Raw genomic sequence first — 16,877 nt, 5'->3', positions numbered from 1 at the left:
ATAATACAGAACTTTTGAAACATACCTCACTTGCTATGTCATAGACATGTCTGGCGTGGACAACATCAGTGGAGTCTGGCAGACAGGTCCAGTTGTGCAGGTGAGTTCTGTAGTTGAAGTCGTTGACTTGGATCTGATTCTTCTTGCACAACTCAAAGGCTATCATATCCAATGGGAGATGAAACTTGGTCTTGGACTGATGGAAGTCCTTCTTGTACAGAGCATCACTGGCAATCTTGGCTGAGTTCAGAGCCAGCACGAGCAGAGGGTCATCCTCGACGCAGCGGGCTCCAATGTGGTGGCCAACCTGCTTGCGGTAGCTTGACTTGTACTTGTGCTACACCGAACCAAAAAGGTTGCATGTAGTGGGGATTTCAGTAAATAAAAGTTAAACACAGTACTGATATAGTTAATTCCTTTGTGATAACATGTGATAACAAAATAAGTACTTACATCACTGATAATTTCCCTGCCGTGCTTGGCTGCGATGATAGAAATGGCATCATTGCGCATATCATAGCCCTTCTTCTTATCCTCTACCATTGCTTTCCTGTATTGGTTCTGTATGAAGAAAAAAATAAACATCCATAGATGTTATTGTATATCTCCACAATAAGTTTTATTTTTGAATGTTTGCATTCATCAGGAGGGTTACCTTTGTGCTATCATTTACTTACCCAACTGTAGTTGGACTTGTTTGCATTGGCCAAAACAATGTCCATCGCATCTGGCATAATGTGGTTCTTGGTCTTGTCCGTCTCCCACGCCTCAGTGTAAGCTTGCTGCAATAATGAGTTACAAGTTCAAACTAACAGCGTGAAGTGCCTATTCATATAAATGGCTGAAATATAATGCAAAGTTGGGGAGATCAGATTACCTTAAAGCAGGTTTAAATGATGGAATCATTATTTGAATATAATCTACCAGGGGAAACATTTAAAGGCAAATTATTAATAAAGATATATCAGTTAAACAAATACCTTGTTGGCATTATCATTATTTTGTTTAGCCAAAACCATTCCAATGTCTTGAACTGAGCTGGTGAACTTGAAGTTGCTTGGGTGCTGACGATACAGCTTCTCACTCAGGACCTCGCCGGCTTTCTTTGCCTTCTCAACATCAAGTGAACCGATGGGAACCCATCCGATACCTTGCAGGCACTTTAGATCAGCCTTATACACAGCCTAGACACAACAATACCACAATGGTCAAAATGGATGGAATAAAGACAATTACACTGGAAAAACACGATCTAGTTAATTCATACTTACATCACTCGCTATGTCATAGACATGTCTGGCATGGACAACATCAGTGGAGTCTGGCAGACAGGTCCAGTTGTGCAGACGAGTTACATATTTGGCATGGTTGACCTGGATCTGGTTCTTCTTGGCCAACTCAAAGGCTATCATGTCCAATGGGAGATGGAACTTGGTCTTGGACTGATGGAAGTCCTTCTTGTACAGAGCATCACTGGCAATCTTGGCTGAGTTAATAGCCAGCATGAGCAGAGGGTCTTCCTCGACACAGCGGGCTCCAATGTGGTGGCCAATTTGCTTACGGTAGCTAGTCTTGTACTTGTGCTACAGAAGGCAAATATGAAATGGCAGTGTTGAGGATTGTCTTTATTCTACAGATGTACATTTGATATATTGCATCATGAAAGAGTAAAGAAATGGAATCGCTTATGATGGATAGATGTTCAATGAACTTACATCACTGATAATTTCCCTGCCGTGCTTGGCTGCGATGATAGAAATGGCATCATTGCGCATATCATAGCCCTTCTTCTTATCCTCTACCATTGCTTTCCTGTATTGGTTCTGTATGAGAAAAAAAATCCATAGACATGGGAATTTAAAATCAAATCACAAATTATTTAAAGTGCCTTAAACAAAGTCACAACACACTTACAGAAAAAACTAAACAAAAACAATAAGTATTTTTTTTTTTTTACAAACGTTTACATTCATCAGGAGGGTTACCTTTGTGCAATCAGTTACTTACCCAACTGTAGTTGGACTTGTTTGCATTGGCCAAAACAATGTCCATCGCATCTGGCATAATGTGGTTCTTGGTCTTGTCCGTCTCCCACGCCTCAGTGTAAGCTTGCTGCAATAATGAGTTACAAGTTCAAACTAACAGCGTGAAGTGCCTATTCATATAAATGGCTGAAATATAATGCAAAGTTGGGGAGATCAGATTACCTTAAAGCAGGTTTAAATGATGGAATCATTATTTGAATATAATCTACCAGGGGAAACATTTAAAGGCAAATTATTAATAAAGATATATCAGTTAAACAAATACCTTGTTGGCATTATCATTATTTTGTTTAGCCAAAACCATTCCAATGTCTTGAACTGAGCTGGTGAACTTGAAGTTGCTTGGGTGCTGACGATACAGCTTCTCACTCAGGACCTCGCCGGCTTTCTTTGCCTTCTCAACATCAAGTGAGCCGATGGGAACCCATCCGATACCTTGCAGGCACTTTAGATCAGCCTTATACACAGCCTAGACACAACAATACCACAATGGTCAAAATGGATGGAATAAAGACAATTACACTGGAAAAACATGATCTAGTTAATTCATACTTACATCACTCGCTATGTCATAGACATGTCTGGCATGGACAACATCAGTGGAGTCTGGCAGACAGGTCCAGTTGTGCAGACGAGTTACATATTTGGCATGGTTGACCTGGATCTGGTTCTTCTTGGCCAACTCAAAGGCTATCATGTCCAATGGGAGATGGAACTTGGTCTTGGACTGATGGAAGTCCTTCTTGTACAGAGCATCACTGGCAATCTTGGCTGAGTTAATAGCCAGCATGAGCAGAGGGTCTTCCTCGACACAGCGGGCTCCAATGTGGTGGCCAACCTGCTTACGGTAGCTAGTCTTGTACTTGTGCTACAGAAGGCAAATATGAAATGGCAGTGTTGAGGATTGTCTTTATTCTACAGATGTACATTTGATATATTGCATCATGAAAGAGTAAAGAAATGGAATCGCTTATGATGGATAGATGTTCAATGAACTTACATCACTGATAATTTCCCTGCCGTGCTTGGCTGCGATGATAGAAATGGCATCATTGCGCATATCATAGCCCTTCTTCTTATCCTCTACCATTGCTTTCCTGTATTGGTTCTGTATGAGAAAAAAAATCCATAGACATGGGAATTTAAAATCAAATCACAAATTATTTAAAGTGCCTTAAACAAAGTCACAACACACTTACAGAAAAAACTAAACAAAAACAATAAGTATTTTTTTTTTTACAAATGTTTACATTCATCAAGATGGTTACCTTTGTGCAATCAGTTACTTACCCAACTGTAGTTGGACTTGTTTGCATTGGCCAAAACAATGTCCATCGCATCTGGCATAATGTGGTTCTTGGTCTTGTCCTTCTCCCACGCCTCAGTGTAAGCTTGCTGCAATAATGAGTTACAAGTTCAAACTAACAGCGTGAAGTGCCTATTCATATAAATGGCTGAAATATAATGCAATGTGGGGAGATCAGATTACCTTAAAGCAGGTTTAAATGATGGAATCATTATTTGAATATAATCTACCAGTTTGAAATATTTAAAGGCAAATTATTAATAAAGATATATCAGTTAAACAAATACCTTGTTGGCATTATCATTATTTTGTTTAGCCAAAACCATTCCAATGTCTTGAACTGAGCTGGTGAACTTGAAGTTGCTTGGGTGCTGACGATACAGCTTCTCACTCAGGACCTCGCCGGCTTTCTTTGCCTTCTCAACATCAAGTGAGCCGATGGGAACCCATCCGATACCTTGCAGGCTCTTTAGATCAGCCTTATACACAGCCTAGACACAACAATACCACAATGGTCAAAATGGATGGAATAAAGACAATTACACTGGAAAAACATGATCTAGTTAATTCATACTTACATCACTCGCTATGTCATAGACATGTCTGGCATGGACAACATCAGTGGAGTCTGGCAGACAGGTCCAGTTGTGCAGACGAGTTACATATTTGGCATGGTTGACCTGGATCTGGTTCTTCTTGGCCAACTCAAAGGCTATCATGTCCAATGGGAGATGGAACTTGGTCTTGGACTGATGGAAGTCCTTCTTGTACAGAGCATCACTGGCAATCTTGGCTGAGTTAATAGCCAGCATGAGCAGAGGGTCTTCCTCGACACAGCGGGCTCCAATGTGGTGACCAATTTGCTTACGGTAGCTAGTCTTGTACTTGTGCTACAGAAGGCAAATATGAAATGGCAGTGTTGAGGATTGTCTTTATTCTACAGATGTACATTATATATATTGCATCATGAAAGAGTAAAGAAATGGAATCGCTTATGATGGATAGATGTTCAATGAACTTACATCACTGATAATTTCCCTGCCGTGCTTGGCTGCGATGATAGAAATGGCATCATTGCGCATATCATAGCCCTTCTTCTTATCCTCTACCATTGCTTTCCTGTATTGGTTCTGTATGAGAAAAAAAATCCATAGACATGGGAATTTAAAATCAAATCACAAATTATTTAAAGTGCCTTAAACAAAGTCACAACACACTTACAGAAAAAACTAAACAAAAGCAATAAGTATTTTTTTTTTTACAAATGTTTACATTCATCAAGAGGGTTACCTTTGTGCAATCAGTTACTTACCCAACTGTAGTTGGACTTGTTTGCATTGGCCAAAACAATGTCCATCGCATCTGGCATAATGTGGTTCTTGGTCTTGTCCTTCTCCCACGCCTCAGTGTAAGCTTGCTGCAATAATGAGTTACAAGTTCAAACTAACAGCGTGAAGTGCCTATTCATATAAATGGCTGAAATATAATGCAAAGTTGGGGAGATCAGATTACCTTAAAGCAGGTTTAAATGATGGAATCATTATTTGAATATAATCTACCAGGGGAAACATTTAAAGGCAAATTATTAATAAAGATATATCAGTTAAACAAATACCTTGTTGGCATTATCATTATTTTGTTTAGCCAAAACCATTCCAATGTCTTGAACTGAGCTGGTGAACTTGAAGTTGCTTGGGTGCTGACGATACAGCTTCTCACTCAGGACCTCGCCGGCTTTCTTTGCCTTCTCAACATCAAGTGAACCGATGGGAACCCATCCGATACCTTGCAGGCTCTTGATTTCAGCCTTATACACAGCCTAGACACAACAATACCACAATGGTCAAAATGGATGGAATAAAGACAATTACACTGGAAAAACATGATCTAGTTAATTCATACTTACATCACTCGCTATGTCATAGACATGTCTGGCATGGACAACATCAGTGGAGTCTGGCAGACAGGTCCAGTTGTGCAGACGAGTTACATATTTGGCATGGTTGACCTGGATCTGGTTCTTCTTGGCCAACTCAAAGGCTATCATGTCCAATGGGAGATGGAACTTGGTCTTGGACTGATGGAAGTCCTTCTTGTACAGAGCATCACTGGCAATCTTGGCTGAGTTAATAGCCAGCATGAGCAAAGGGTCTTCCTCGACACAGCGGGCTCCAATGTGGTGGCCAACCTGCTTACGGTAGCCAGCCCTGTATTTGAACTAAATAAATTAAATTGAGATAGTTAGATTTCATTCAAATTCTGAAGTTCACACACCATTTATTCAATAGACAGTTTTTCACTTACATCGCTAGCAATGGATGTGCCCTGTTTGGCTGCCAGGATTGCAATAGCATCATTGCGCAGGTCATAACCCTTCTTCTTGTCCTGTTCATTGGCAAGCTTATATAGTGTCTGTACAGGAGGAATAAAAAACATGTTTCGAGTTAATTAGGACAATGCAGCCTAAATGAACACTACAATGAGGTGTGGGAGGTATGACTTACAGCACTGCAGTTGATCTTGTTGGCTCTGGCCAACACCACCTCCATTGAGTCTGGCATGATGTGGACAGAGGTCTTATCCTTATTCCAGGCGTCAACGTACGTTTGCTATAAGACAGATATACTTGTTATTGTTTGGATGTATTACCATGTATTTGTATTGTATACATTATAATATATACAGTTGAACATATGTGTATAGACATTCAGTAGATACAGTAGATACCTTGTTCATGATTGCATTGTTAGCATTGGCCAGGACAACGTCCATGGAGTGCATGTCCTTGGTAAACTTAAAGCTGCTGGGGTGTTGGCGGTACAGTTTCTCACTGCCAATCAGGCCAGCTGTTTTGGCTTTCTCTACATCCAGAGAACCAATGGGAATCCATCCTGTGCCTTTGACGCTTGTCTCATAGTCACTTTTGTACAAATTCTGCAGAAAAAGGCAATAACATAACCAAACTTTTCTCACAGATTTAGATGTGTCTTAATAGCTCAGAATCTGGGAATGGTTAAATAATTCTGAGAGAAAAAATGTATTGTATACAAAAACATGTTTTGTTCTGTTTGTTTTTATAGTATTATGAGTCAAATAACACTTACATCACTGGCGATCGTCTGCATCTGCTTAGCCAACTCCACGTTCATGGCATCAGCAAGCACAGTGTAGTGGTGTTGGATCTTCCTGTAGCCAGCAAAGGTCTGCACTGTGGAGGCATGCTTGGCATGTACAACACTCATCATGTCAACTGGAGAGTGGTACTTCAGCTTGGACTTGTGGTAGTCCTTCTTGTAGTTCTTGTCACTCTGCAACCTGGCCACCTCCATGTAGTGCACCAGCAAGGGGTCATCCTGAAGATTGCGGCAGCCGATTTGTTTTCCCCTATTCATCCGGTGACTCAGCTTGTACTTGTACTGTGTAAATAAACAACAACAGTTTATTATTCCCAGGACAAATATTTAGCTTTGATGAAGATGACTTTATTGTATACAAGGTCCAATGGAAATTCTACTTCTGCTTTATCCCAACCCCTCCGATAGACATGCATACATACAGAGGTTGGAGCAGATTGTAAAATGGTTTTAAAGCCTTTTATTGCTGGTCTGAGTCACTCACGTCACTGGCGATTTTGGTGCCCTGCTTGGCAGCCTGGATGGCGATGGCATCAACCTTCAAGTCGTAACCATTCTTATACATCTTCGCCAGACCTGCTTTGTAGGTTTTCTGGAATGGAGGAGATACAATTTATTAAAATATGACCAAAAATAACATTTGCTAAATAATTCAAATTCCAAGAGATATTTCAAAGTTATATTGCAAAAGCATGATGCATTACAAAGAGGAATATTTTGAGGGTAACTTACATGTTTGAAAAAGGTAGCCTTACCTGACTCATGTTGATAGCATTAGCCTTGGCCAGGACAATCTCAGGGGCATCTGGCATCACATGGACTGTGAGCTTGTCATTGTGCCATTGTTTGGTGTATTCTTGCTGCAATGTCATTGGTACAAACACATATCAATTATAACATTAGGACAAATGAGAAAACATCACATTTTACACTATGTGTTTTTTATTTCAAATATGGCGTTATGGTTTATAGTGTACCTTGTTCATGATTTTGTTGTTGTCAGTGGCCAGGACAATGTCCATAGAGTCCATCAGCTTCTTGAACTGGAATTTAGAGGGGTGTGTACGGTACTTTTGTTCACTCTGGATGTCCCCGCCAACCTTTGCAAGTTCCACCGGCAATGAGCCAATAGGAATCCATCCTGTTCCTCTCACAGAGTTGTTCCAGTCAGACTTGTACTCATACTGGGGAATGAACCAAACACAAATGAATGAAGTATCTGATACCCACAAGCGTGTTAACAGAAAACACCCCTAGCACTAGGCCGAAGTCACATGAACAGTACTCACGTCACTGGAACTGGCATTCATGGTGCGAGCCAACGCAAGGTTCATGGAGTCAGCGGTAAGAGTGTAGTGGTGTTGGATCTTCCTGTAGCCAGCAAAGGTCTGCACTGTGGAGGCGTGCTTGGCATGTTCAAGACTCATCATGTCAACTGGAGAGTGGTACTTCAGCTTGGACTTGTGGTAGTCCTTCTTGTAGTTCTTGTCACTCTGCATCTTAGCCACCTCCATGTAGTGCACCAGCAAGGGGTCATCCTGAAGATTGCGGCAGCCGATTTGTTTGCCCTTTCCCTTCACATAGTCTTTCTTGTACTGGATCTGAAAGGTAGAAGTAAAATAATAATTAGACAATCTGATACTATTGGACGTAGCAACATTGTTGTGGACTACATACTGTATAGCTCTTTCTGTCCTCCTGGGCCCAGTTTTTCTAAAGTGATCTATCTGGATTTTGCCAAGCGGATAGGATTAAATGCATATAAATACAATGAATAGAACAGGAGTCCCTATTCAAGACAGTGGCATTGTTAACAAGCACACACACATAAAGGAAATGAGAATTAAAAACAGGTTTAGACCCTGGTTCGATCGTGATCTGGCAGAGTTACTCCACATCAAGAATTCCATTTGGCAAAGGACTCGGCACTCAAATAGTCAGGCTGACTGGCTCTCATTCAGGCAAATGAGAAATAAGTGAACTCATGCTATCCTGAAGGCCAAAGTGAGTTACTTTAAGAAGCAGTTCTCTCTCTGTGGGTCTAACCCCACGAAGTTCTGGAAAACGGTGAAAGATCTGGAGAATAAGACCTGGAGACGAGTATGAAAATGTATGCACTCACTACTGTAAGTCGCTATGGATAAGAGCGTCTGCTAAATTACTAGAATGTAAATGTAAACTCCTCCTCACAGCTGGCCATGTCCCTTAATGTTGATGATGTGGTTGTTACTGACAAGGAGCACATGGCTGAGCTCTTTAATCACCACTTCATTAAGACAGGATTCCTATTTGACTCAGCCATGCCTCCTTGCCCGTCCTCATGTCCCAGTCCTTCTAATGTGACTAGCCCTGGTGCTTCTCCCTCTTTTTCCCCTGCCCCGCTACAAAGTTTATCCCTGCAGGAAGTCACTGAGTCAGAGGTGCTAAAGGAGCTCCATAAACTTGACCCCAAAAAAACATCTGGGTCAGATGGTTTAGATCCTTTCTTCTTTAAGGTTGCAGCCCTTATCTTCGCCGAGCCTATCTCTGACCTTTTAACCTGTCTCTCCTCTCTGGGGAGGTTCCCAGTGCTTGGAAGGCAGCCACAGTACATCCTTTATTTAAAGGGGGAGATCAAGCTGATCCTAACTGTTACAGGCCAATTTCTATCTCGCCCTGTTAATCAAAAATGTTGGAAAAACGTGTCAATAATCAACTGACTGGCTTTCTTGATGTCTAGTGTTCTCTCTGGTATGAAAACTGATTCCCACTTAGGTTATGGATGTGTCACTGCAACCTTAAAGGTCGTGAAGGATGTCACCACTGCTCTTGATTCTAAGCAATGTTGTGCTGCTATTTTTATTGACTTGGCCAAAGCTTTTGATACGGTAGACCATTCCATTCTTGTGGGTCGGTTAAGGAGTATTGGTGTCTGAGGGGTCTTAGGCCTGATTTGCTAACTACCTCTCTCACTACCGCTCTCTGCAGTGTGTAAAGTTAGAACATCTGCTGTCACAGTTACTGCCTGTCACCAAGGGAGTACCCCAACGCTCGATCCTAGGCCCACGCTCTTCTCAATTTACATCAACAACATAGCTCAGGCAGTGGGAAGCTCTCTCATCCATTTATATGTAGATGATACAGTATTATACTTAGCTGGCCCCTCCTCTGATTTTTTGGTAAACGCTCTACAACAAAGCTTTCTTAGTGTCCAACAAGCTTTCTCTGCCCTTATCCTTGTTCTGAACACCTCTTAAACAAAGGTCATGTGGTTCAGTAAGAAGAACGCTTGATGTGTGTTTTGTCCTACATTCTTATTTTTTATCCAAACACCGGTCACCACAAGATGCCTTTTGTAAATAAGACTTTGTTTTTAATTGATTTTTCTAGTTAAATAAAGGTAAAAAAATTACATTAATGATTCGTCCGTTGTATTCATTCTATTTCTATGTGTTTAATCCGATAGGAGAAATCCAGGTAGATCACTTTAGAAAAACGGGTTTATTGTGTCCTTACATCACTGGCAATATGTCTGCCGTGCTTAGCATGGATGACAGAGATAGCATCTGGCCTTATGTCGTATCCTTTGGCAATATCTTCCACCCACTTGTGCTTGTAGTGAGACTAGGAGAAAACAAAGAAACCACAGTCAAACACAATAAAACTTGTACATCTTTAAAATGTAAGAGAAATTGAGACTGTGTGTGTGTTTGTGTGTGAGTGTATGTATGTGTGTGTGAGTGTATGTATGTGTGTGTGTGACTGTGTATGCCTGTGTGTCTGTGTGTGTATGTGTGTGTAAGTGAGTGTGTACTGACCTCGCTCATGGTCTGAGCGTTGCACTTGGCCTGGAGGAACTGGGGGCTGTCTGCAGGCAGGTTGTAGGTGTGCTTGAACTTCTCGCCAGATGCTCTGTATGAAGCCTTCAAAGAGAGACAGAACCAGGTAATCACATTCAACATCCATATTAGGGAATAAATACTCACATTTGATCCTAATAAACGATAAACAAAGTTATTTTTTCTTACATCATCAAGTAGCTTGGTATTGGTCATGGCCAGGGCCATGTTCATCTGGCCAGTCAGACTGGTGAACTTCAGGGTGCTGGGGTGCACACGGTAGCCTTGCTCATCTCGGGCTGCCATGGCTGTCTTAGCCAACTCCACCTGCATAGAGCCAATAGGAACCCAGCCAGAACCCCTGCACATGTTGTTGTAGTCAGACTTGTAGGCGTTCTGTAGAGACACACAGGGAAACAGGAAATGTATCACAACAGGTATTAGAACAGGTAACAGGGTAGGTATCAGGACAGGGCATGTAGGTATGAGGACAGGTATCAGGACAGGACAGGTATCAGGACAGGACAGATATCAGGACCGATATCAGGGCAGGTATCAGGTATTGAAATGAACTCACGTTGCTCTGAATCTCCATCATGGTGCGAGCCAGCTGAACAGGCATAGCCTCAGGGAGAAGAGTGTAGTTGTGAAGGCTCTTCCTGTAGCCAGCAAAGGTCTGCGCTGCGGAGGCGTGCTTAGCATGCACAAGACTCATCATGTCAACTGGAGAGTGGTACTTCAGCTTGGACTTGTGGTAGTCTTTCTTGTAGTTCTGCTCACTCTGCATTTTAGCCACCTCCATGTAGTGCACCAGCAAGGGGTCGTCCTTAACATTGCGGAAGCCGACATGCTTGCCTCTTCCCTTCTCGTACGCCAGCTTATACTTGTACTGTACAGGAAATACAATGATGAATGTAAATACCACGAATAACATGACATGATTATGGTCAATTATGACCAATAAACCCAAATACAGATTTCCAATTCCTTCCAATTCTTCCACTTCCTTTCAAATTCATACGTACATTGCTGGCAATATTAGTGCAGGCCCTGGCAGCGAGGATGGGGATGGCATCTGCCTTCACCTGATGTCCTTTGAGAATGTCTTGACGGTGAGCATATGTGTAATAGTTCTGTGATGAGGAGAAAGAGAAATAAACACATTACTTACAGTCATTAGCACATTTCAATTAATGCAAAATGGTCAATGAATATGTGTATATTAAGTGTACTTAAAAGCATTCATAATTATATACACACTCAGTAGCTAGTTTATTAGGTACACCAACCAGTACACGAAAATCGTTCGCTCCTACAGACAGTGAGTCAGGTGGCCGTGGCTTGCTATATGAAGCAGGCAGACAGGCATTCAGTTACTGTTCGATTGAACGTTAGAATGGGCAAAACGAGTGACCTAAGCGACTTTGAGCGTGGTATGATCGTCGATGCCAGGCGCGTCGGTTCCAGTATCTCAGAAACAGCCAACCTCCTGGGGTTTTCACAAACGACAGTGTCTAGGGTTATCCGAGCGTGGTACGACAAACACAAAACATCCAGTCAGCCGCAGTTCTGGTCGCCAACACAGATCGTTGATGGGAACTCAAAGAGAATGGCAAGAATCATGCAAGCTGACAGGCGGGCCACAAACAGGCAAATAACGGCGCAGTACAACAGTGGTGTGCAGAACGACATCTCAGAACGCACAACTTGTCGGTCCTTGTGCAGGATGGGCTATTACGACCACCCCGGGTTCCACTCCTATCATCTAAAAACAACAAGAAGCGGCTCCAGTGGGCACCAACACTGGATAATTGACGAGTGGAAAAACATTGCTTAGTCCTACGAATCCTGGTTCCTGTTGCGTCATGCTGATGGCAGAGTCAGGATTTGGCGTAAGCAGCATGTATGGCCCCATCCTGGCTGGTGTCAACGGTACAGGCTGGTGGTGGTGGTGGTGGTGTGAGGAATGTTTTCCTGGCACACGATAGGTTCCTGGATACCAATTGAGCAACGTTTCAACGCCACACCTTGTAGAATCTATCCCCAAAGGCTGTTCTGGAGGCAATGGGAGGTACGACCTGGTACACCTAATAAACTGGTCACTGAGTGTAAAATTGCATTCAATGGACTGTATGAACTCATTGTGAAATGTACAGTAACTTACTGGAAGCAATTGGCCAGTATGTTACTGTCATTTATTTTACAGTACAGCTCCTGTTGTCCATTTTATGGTAATCCATTTTACAGTACCAAAAATGTATATTACTGGATTTACTCATGCAGCGACACATTACCAAGTGTTCTAAGTTTTCATTTTTACATTTATATTTTGGTCATTTGCCTAGTTAAATAAAGGTTAAATAAATACAAATAAATACATTTAGTGGGCGTTCTTGTCCTTAGCAACTTATTGTCAGCGCATTCAATCAAGGTTAATAAAAAATCACATATCACAGTCATAGCAAGTAAAACGTTTCTGTAACCGTTACTGAAAATGTTGTTGTAGTTAAGGATAAATTGTTCTTCAAAATAATTATAGTTACAACAAGTTATCTTATGATATATGTCTGACTGTCCAAAATAATACTGAGATATTCACAGTAACTAGATGCCAGAGCAATGAAAAACAGTACAATACAATAGAATTGACTACTAAACTGTAAGAAAATTATTTCTACAGTATTTTAAGTGATTAGAGCAAGTAGGTTGGCTGTAGGCATTTCCATATTACAGCATATTAATGAGTACTAGATATGTTATGTCATCTGCATTACTAGAGGCCTAAACAAAGGCTTCCAAACGGTCTGTGATTACAGGGCAAAACAGATCAAATGGACATGGGTCAATATTCAACCATTTAAAGGTTTAAGACCCACTACCACTGTGATCTGTTCTCTATATACATTTAATGGTTAGGGAATTACTACCACATATAACTTTAATTGTTACAGCACTCTCACTAACAGGTGCATCAAATAGAGGCTCTTTCAAGACATGCCTCAAAATATGAGTGAGAAACAACATTACCATGCACCCATTAGAGTTCAAAAGGTTTCTGGCACTCCAGAAATGTCAGATGGTACTGTATTGGGAATTACAGTAAATTACTGGCAGCAATTGGCCAGTCAGTTACTGTTGAGTTTCAGGACAAGGTTTGTAGAATTCCTAAAATACAGTATATTACCGTATTCTGTGGAGGTACAGCATTCTCACTCACGGATGCAACAAATATAGGCTCTTACATGGCACGCTTTAAAATATGTTCATTAACAGACTCTTTCCCCGCCCACAACATTTTTCCCACAATGCACCATAATTAATACTGTAAAACACATTTACAGTATTTTACTGTGCATTCTATGGTAATCTACTGTATTCAGTTTATACAGTAAGTTACTGATAAAATTACAAAAATGGCTAACAGTTCTGTGATCATTCAACATGTAACCAACTATATAGTAATACAGGCACATGGCATGGATAATTAATATATATGGGTATTGAATGTGTATAATAGCATAGTTGTATAATAGTATGGACAGTGATCAACATGTAACCAACCTTGCTGATGTTGACAGCATTGCATTTGGCTTGCATAAACTCTGGTGCATCTGCAGGGAGATTGTAAGTGTGCAGGAACTTCTCTCCACTGGCTTTATATTCTTGCTGCAAAAACATAACATCATTACACCATATATTTCAATCAACAGTTTTGTTGAGTTCAGTTCAATTCGGTGCAACACAAACAAGACATTTCAACAAAACATATTAAATAGACAAATTCAATTCAATGGACAACTAGATATCTGATTGGTGGCCTTTCTAGTAAGTAAGTACTACTCACAACATTCATGATCTTTTGGTTATGCTTGCACAGCTCCATATTCATGCCGTCCATCTTGCTGGAGAATTTAAAGTTTTCAGGGTGCTGCCTGTACTTGTGCTCATCCAGAACAGCCCCGGCCTGCTTGGCTAGCTCCACAGGAATGGAGCCGATGGGGATCCAGCCAGTTCCCTTCACAGAGTTCTCCCAATCCGCTTTGTAGTTCACCTGCATCCGGCAAGGGGAAGAAACCATGTGAGAAATATTGTAAATTGCCACTACTGTAAAAACCAAAGATGCAGCATTACAACTTACAAGTTGAAGTACTTTTCAAATCAGGCTAGTAGAAAATGTGCCTAACTAGCCCACCAGGCGAGTGAAATGTTGTCTTTTGAAATACTGCATGGCACAGATTTGACTAGTAGTAGAATATCACCTGGGCTAGTAGAATGTCACCTGGGCTAGTAAAAATGTCACTGGGGCTAGTAGAATGTCACCGGGGCTAGTAGAATGTCACCGGGGCTAGTAAAAATGTCACTGGGGCTAGTAGAATGTCACCGGGGCTAGTAGAATGTCACCGGGGCTAGTAGAATGCCACCGGGGCTAGTAGAATGCCACCGGGGCTAGTAGAATGTCACCGGGGCTAGTAGAATGCCACCGGGGCTAGTAGAATGCCACCGGGGCTAGTAGAATGCCACCGGGGCTAGTAGAATGTCACCGGGGCTAGTAGAATGTCACCGGGGCTAGTAGAATGTCACCTGGGCTAGTAAAATGTCACCGGGGCTAGTAGAATGTCACCGGGGCTAGTAGAATGTGGGCTAGTAGAATGCCACCGGGGCTAGTAGAATGTCACCGGGGCTAGTAGAATGTCACCGGGGCTAGTAGAATGCCACCGGGGCTAGCAGAATGTCACCGGGCTAGCAGAATGTCACTGGAGCTAGTAGAATGTCACCGGGGCTAGTAGAATGTAACCGGGGCTGATAGAATGTAACCTGTGCTGGTAGAAAATCACAGTCTACTAGCCCTTCAGGCCAGTGCAGGAAATCCTTTTGTTTTTTTCCTTGTGGTGGAGTCAAACTACTTACATCACTGGCATTGGTGTTCATGGTGCGAGCCAGCTCAAGGTTCATGGCCCCAGGCAGAAGACTGTAGTGGTGTTGGATCTTCCTGTAGCCAGCAAAGGTCTGCACTGTGGAGGCGTGCTTAGCATGTACAACACTCATCATGTCAACTGGAGAGTGGTACTTCAGCTTGGACTTGTGGTAGTCCTTCTTGTAGTTCTTGTCACTCTGCAACCTGGCCACCTCCATGTAGTGCACCAGCAAGGGGTCATCCTGAAGATTGCGGCAGCCGATTTGTTTGCCCTTTCCCTTCACATAGTCTTTTTTATACTGGATCTGAAAGGTAGAAGTAAAAGAATAATCAGACGTGACACTATTCAACGTAGCCTACATGAGGACTACATACTGCTAAATGACTTAAATGTAATGTAAATGTACATACTGTATAGCCCCCACCCAGTACCCTGCCCTGAAGTTAATACAGTGTGACCACCTGGTTACTCGACCATGCACCGTAGAGGCTGCTGCCCTATGTACATAGTCATGGAACACTGGCCACTTTAATAATGGAATGCTGGTCACAGTTTAAATAATATTTACATACTGTTTTACCCACTTCATATGTACAGTATATAATTTCTTGAAATGTTCCGTATTGACTGACCTTCATGTCTTAAAGTATTGATGGACTGTCGTTTCTCTTTGCTTATTTGAGCTGCTCTTGCCATAATATGAACTTGGTATTTTACCAAATAGGGCTATCTCCTGTATATACCACCCCTACTGTACCTTGTCACAACATAAGTGATTGTCCCAAATGCATTAAGAAGGAAAGAAATTCCACAAATTAACTTTGAACAAGGCACACCTGTTAATTGAAATGCATTCCATTTCATGAAGCTGGTTGAGAGATTGCCAAGAGTGTGCAAAGCTGTCATCAAGGCAAAGGGTGGCTATTTTGAAGAATCTCAAATATAAAATATATTTTGATTTGTTTAACACTTTTTGGTTAATTCATGATTCCATATGTGTTATTTCATAGTTCTACAATGTCGAAAATAGTAAAATAAAGAAAAACCCTTGAATGAGTAGGTGTGTCCAAAACTGTTGACTGGTACTGTATATATATATATATATATTTATACTCCGGACTCAGACATTGCTCGTCCTAATATTTCTATATTTCTTAATTCCATTCTTTTACTTTTAAATGTGTGTGTATTGTTAGATATTACTGCACTGTTGGAGCTAGGAACACAAACATTTCGCTACACAAACACATCTACTAAATATGTATATGCGACCAAACAAATTTGATTTGATTTGATGTTGTCCTGGCAATTTATTGTGTACTTACATCACTGGCAATATGTCTGCCGTGCTTAGCATGGATGACAGAGATAGCATCTGGCCTCATGTCGTAGCCCTTTGCAATGGTTTCCTCCCAGCTCTGCTTGTAGTAGTTCTGAAATAAATCAATACGGTAAATGAATACACTATTTCCATGAGACACTAATATAACACAGTAAATGTATGTAGCGCACACCCAAGAAGGCACAGCAGCATTAAGAGGAAAGATGTCTAAACACTGTAGAGTAGTGGGCAGACGATGATAATACGATAATATGTTTGATAATTCATTAAATGAAATATGAATATAAGGCACAAGTTATCAGTCTTGGTCAACAAT

General features: G+C 41.5%; 1 protein-coding gene across 13 annotated transcripts in view; it reads right to left on the bottom strand.

Moving 5' to 3' along the window:
* The window catches only part of LOC100194727 (nebulin), a 100,435-nt gene that overhangs the window by 60,883 nt on the left and 22,675 nt on the right, over positions 1-16,877 (bottom strand). For all 13 annotated transcript variants that reach the window (XM_045704788.2, XM_082967184.1, XM_082967186.1 and 10 more), the window contains 34 exons: positions 16,545-16,652; positions 15,212-15,523; positions 14,148-14,354; positions 13,865-13,969; positions 11,329-11,436; positions 10,881-11,192; positions 10,493-10,699; positions 10,283-10,387; positions 9,981-10,088; positions 7,775-8,086; positions 7,463-7,669; positions 7,241-7,345; positions 6,970-7,077; positions 6,456-6,767; positions 6,079-6,285; positions 5,856-5,960; positions 5,656-5,763; positions 5,258-5,569; positions 4,967-5,170; positions 4,664-4,768; positions 4,374-4,481; positions 3,930-4,241; positions 3,639-3,842; positions 3,336-3,440; positions 3,046-3,153; positions 2,602-2,913; positions 2,311-2,514; positions 2,008-2,112; positions 1,716-1,823; positions 1,272-1,583; positions 981-1,184; positions 678-782; positions 454-561; positions 26-337 (listed from right to left, as the gene is read on the bottom strand). In XM_045704788.2, coding sequence (XP_045560744.1) covers positions 26-337; positions 454-561; positions 678-782; positions 981-1,184; positions 1,272-1,583; positions 1,716-1,823; positions 2,008-2,112; positions 2,311-2,514; positions 2,602-2,913; positions 3,046-3,153; positions 3,336-3,440; positions 3,639-3,842; positions 3,930-4,241; positions 4,374-4,481; positions 4,664-4,768; positions 4,967-5,170; positions 5,258-5,569; positions 5,656-5,763; positions 5,856-5,960; positions 6,079-6,285; positions 6,456-6,767; positions 6,970-7,077; positions 7,241-7,345; positions 7,463-7,669; positions 7,775-8,086; positions 9,981-10,088; positions 10,283-10,387; positions 10,493-10,699; positions 10,881-11,192; positions 11,329-11,436; positions 13,865-13,969; positions 14,148-14,354; positions 15,212-15,523; positions 16,545-16,652 — 6,264 coding nt within the window. The remainder of the gene's footprint in view (positions 1-25; positions 338-453; positions 562-677; positions 783-980; positions 1,185-1,271; positions 1,584-1,715; positions 1,824-2,007; positions 2,113-2,310; positions 2,515-2,601; positions 2,914-3,045; positions 3,154-3,335; positions 3,441-3,638; positions 3,843-3,929; positions 4,242-4,373; positions 4,482-4,663; positions 4,769-4,966; positions 5,171-5,257; positions 5,570-5,655; positions 5,764-5,855; positions 5,961-6,078; positions 6,286-6,455; positions 6,768-6,969; positions 7,078-7,240; positions 7,346-7,462; positions 7,670-7,774; positions 8,087-9,980; positions 10,089-10,282; positions 10,388-10,492; positions 10,700-10,880; positions 11,193-11,328; positions 11,437-13,864; positions 13,970-14,147; positions 14,355-15,211; positions 15,524-16,544; positions 16,653-16,877) is intronic.

Source organism: Salmo salar, chromosome 21 (assembly GCF_965601325.2).
Source record: "Salmo salar chromosome 21, fSalSal1, whole genome shotgun sequence".
Classification (NCBI taxonomy): Eukaryota; Metazoa; Chordata; class Actinopteri; order Salmoniformes; family Salmonidae; genus Salmo; species Salmo salar.
Note: the sequence above shows the minus strand (reverse complement) of the source record. Positions and strands in the feature narration are given on the sequence as shown.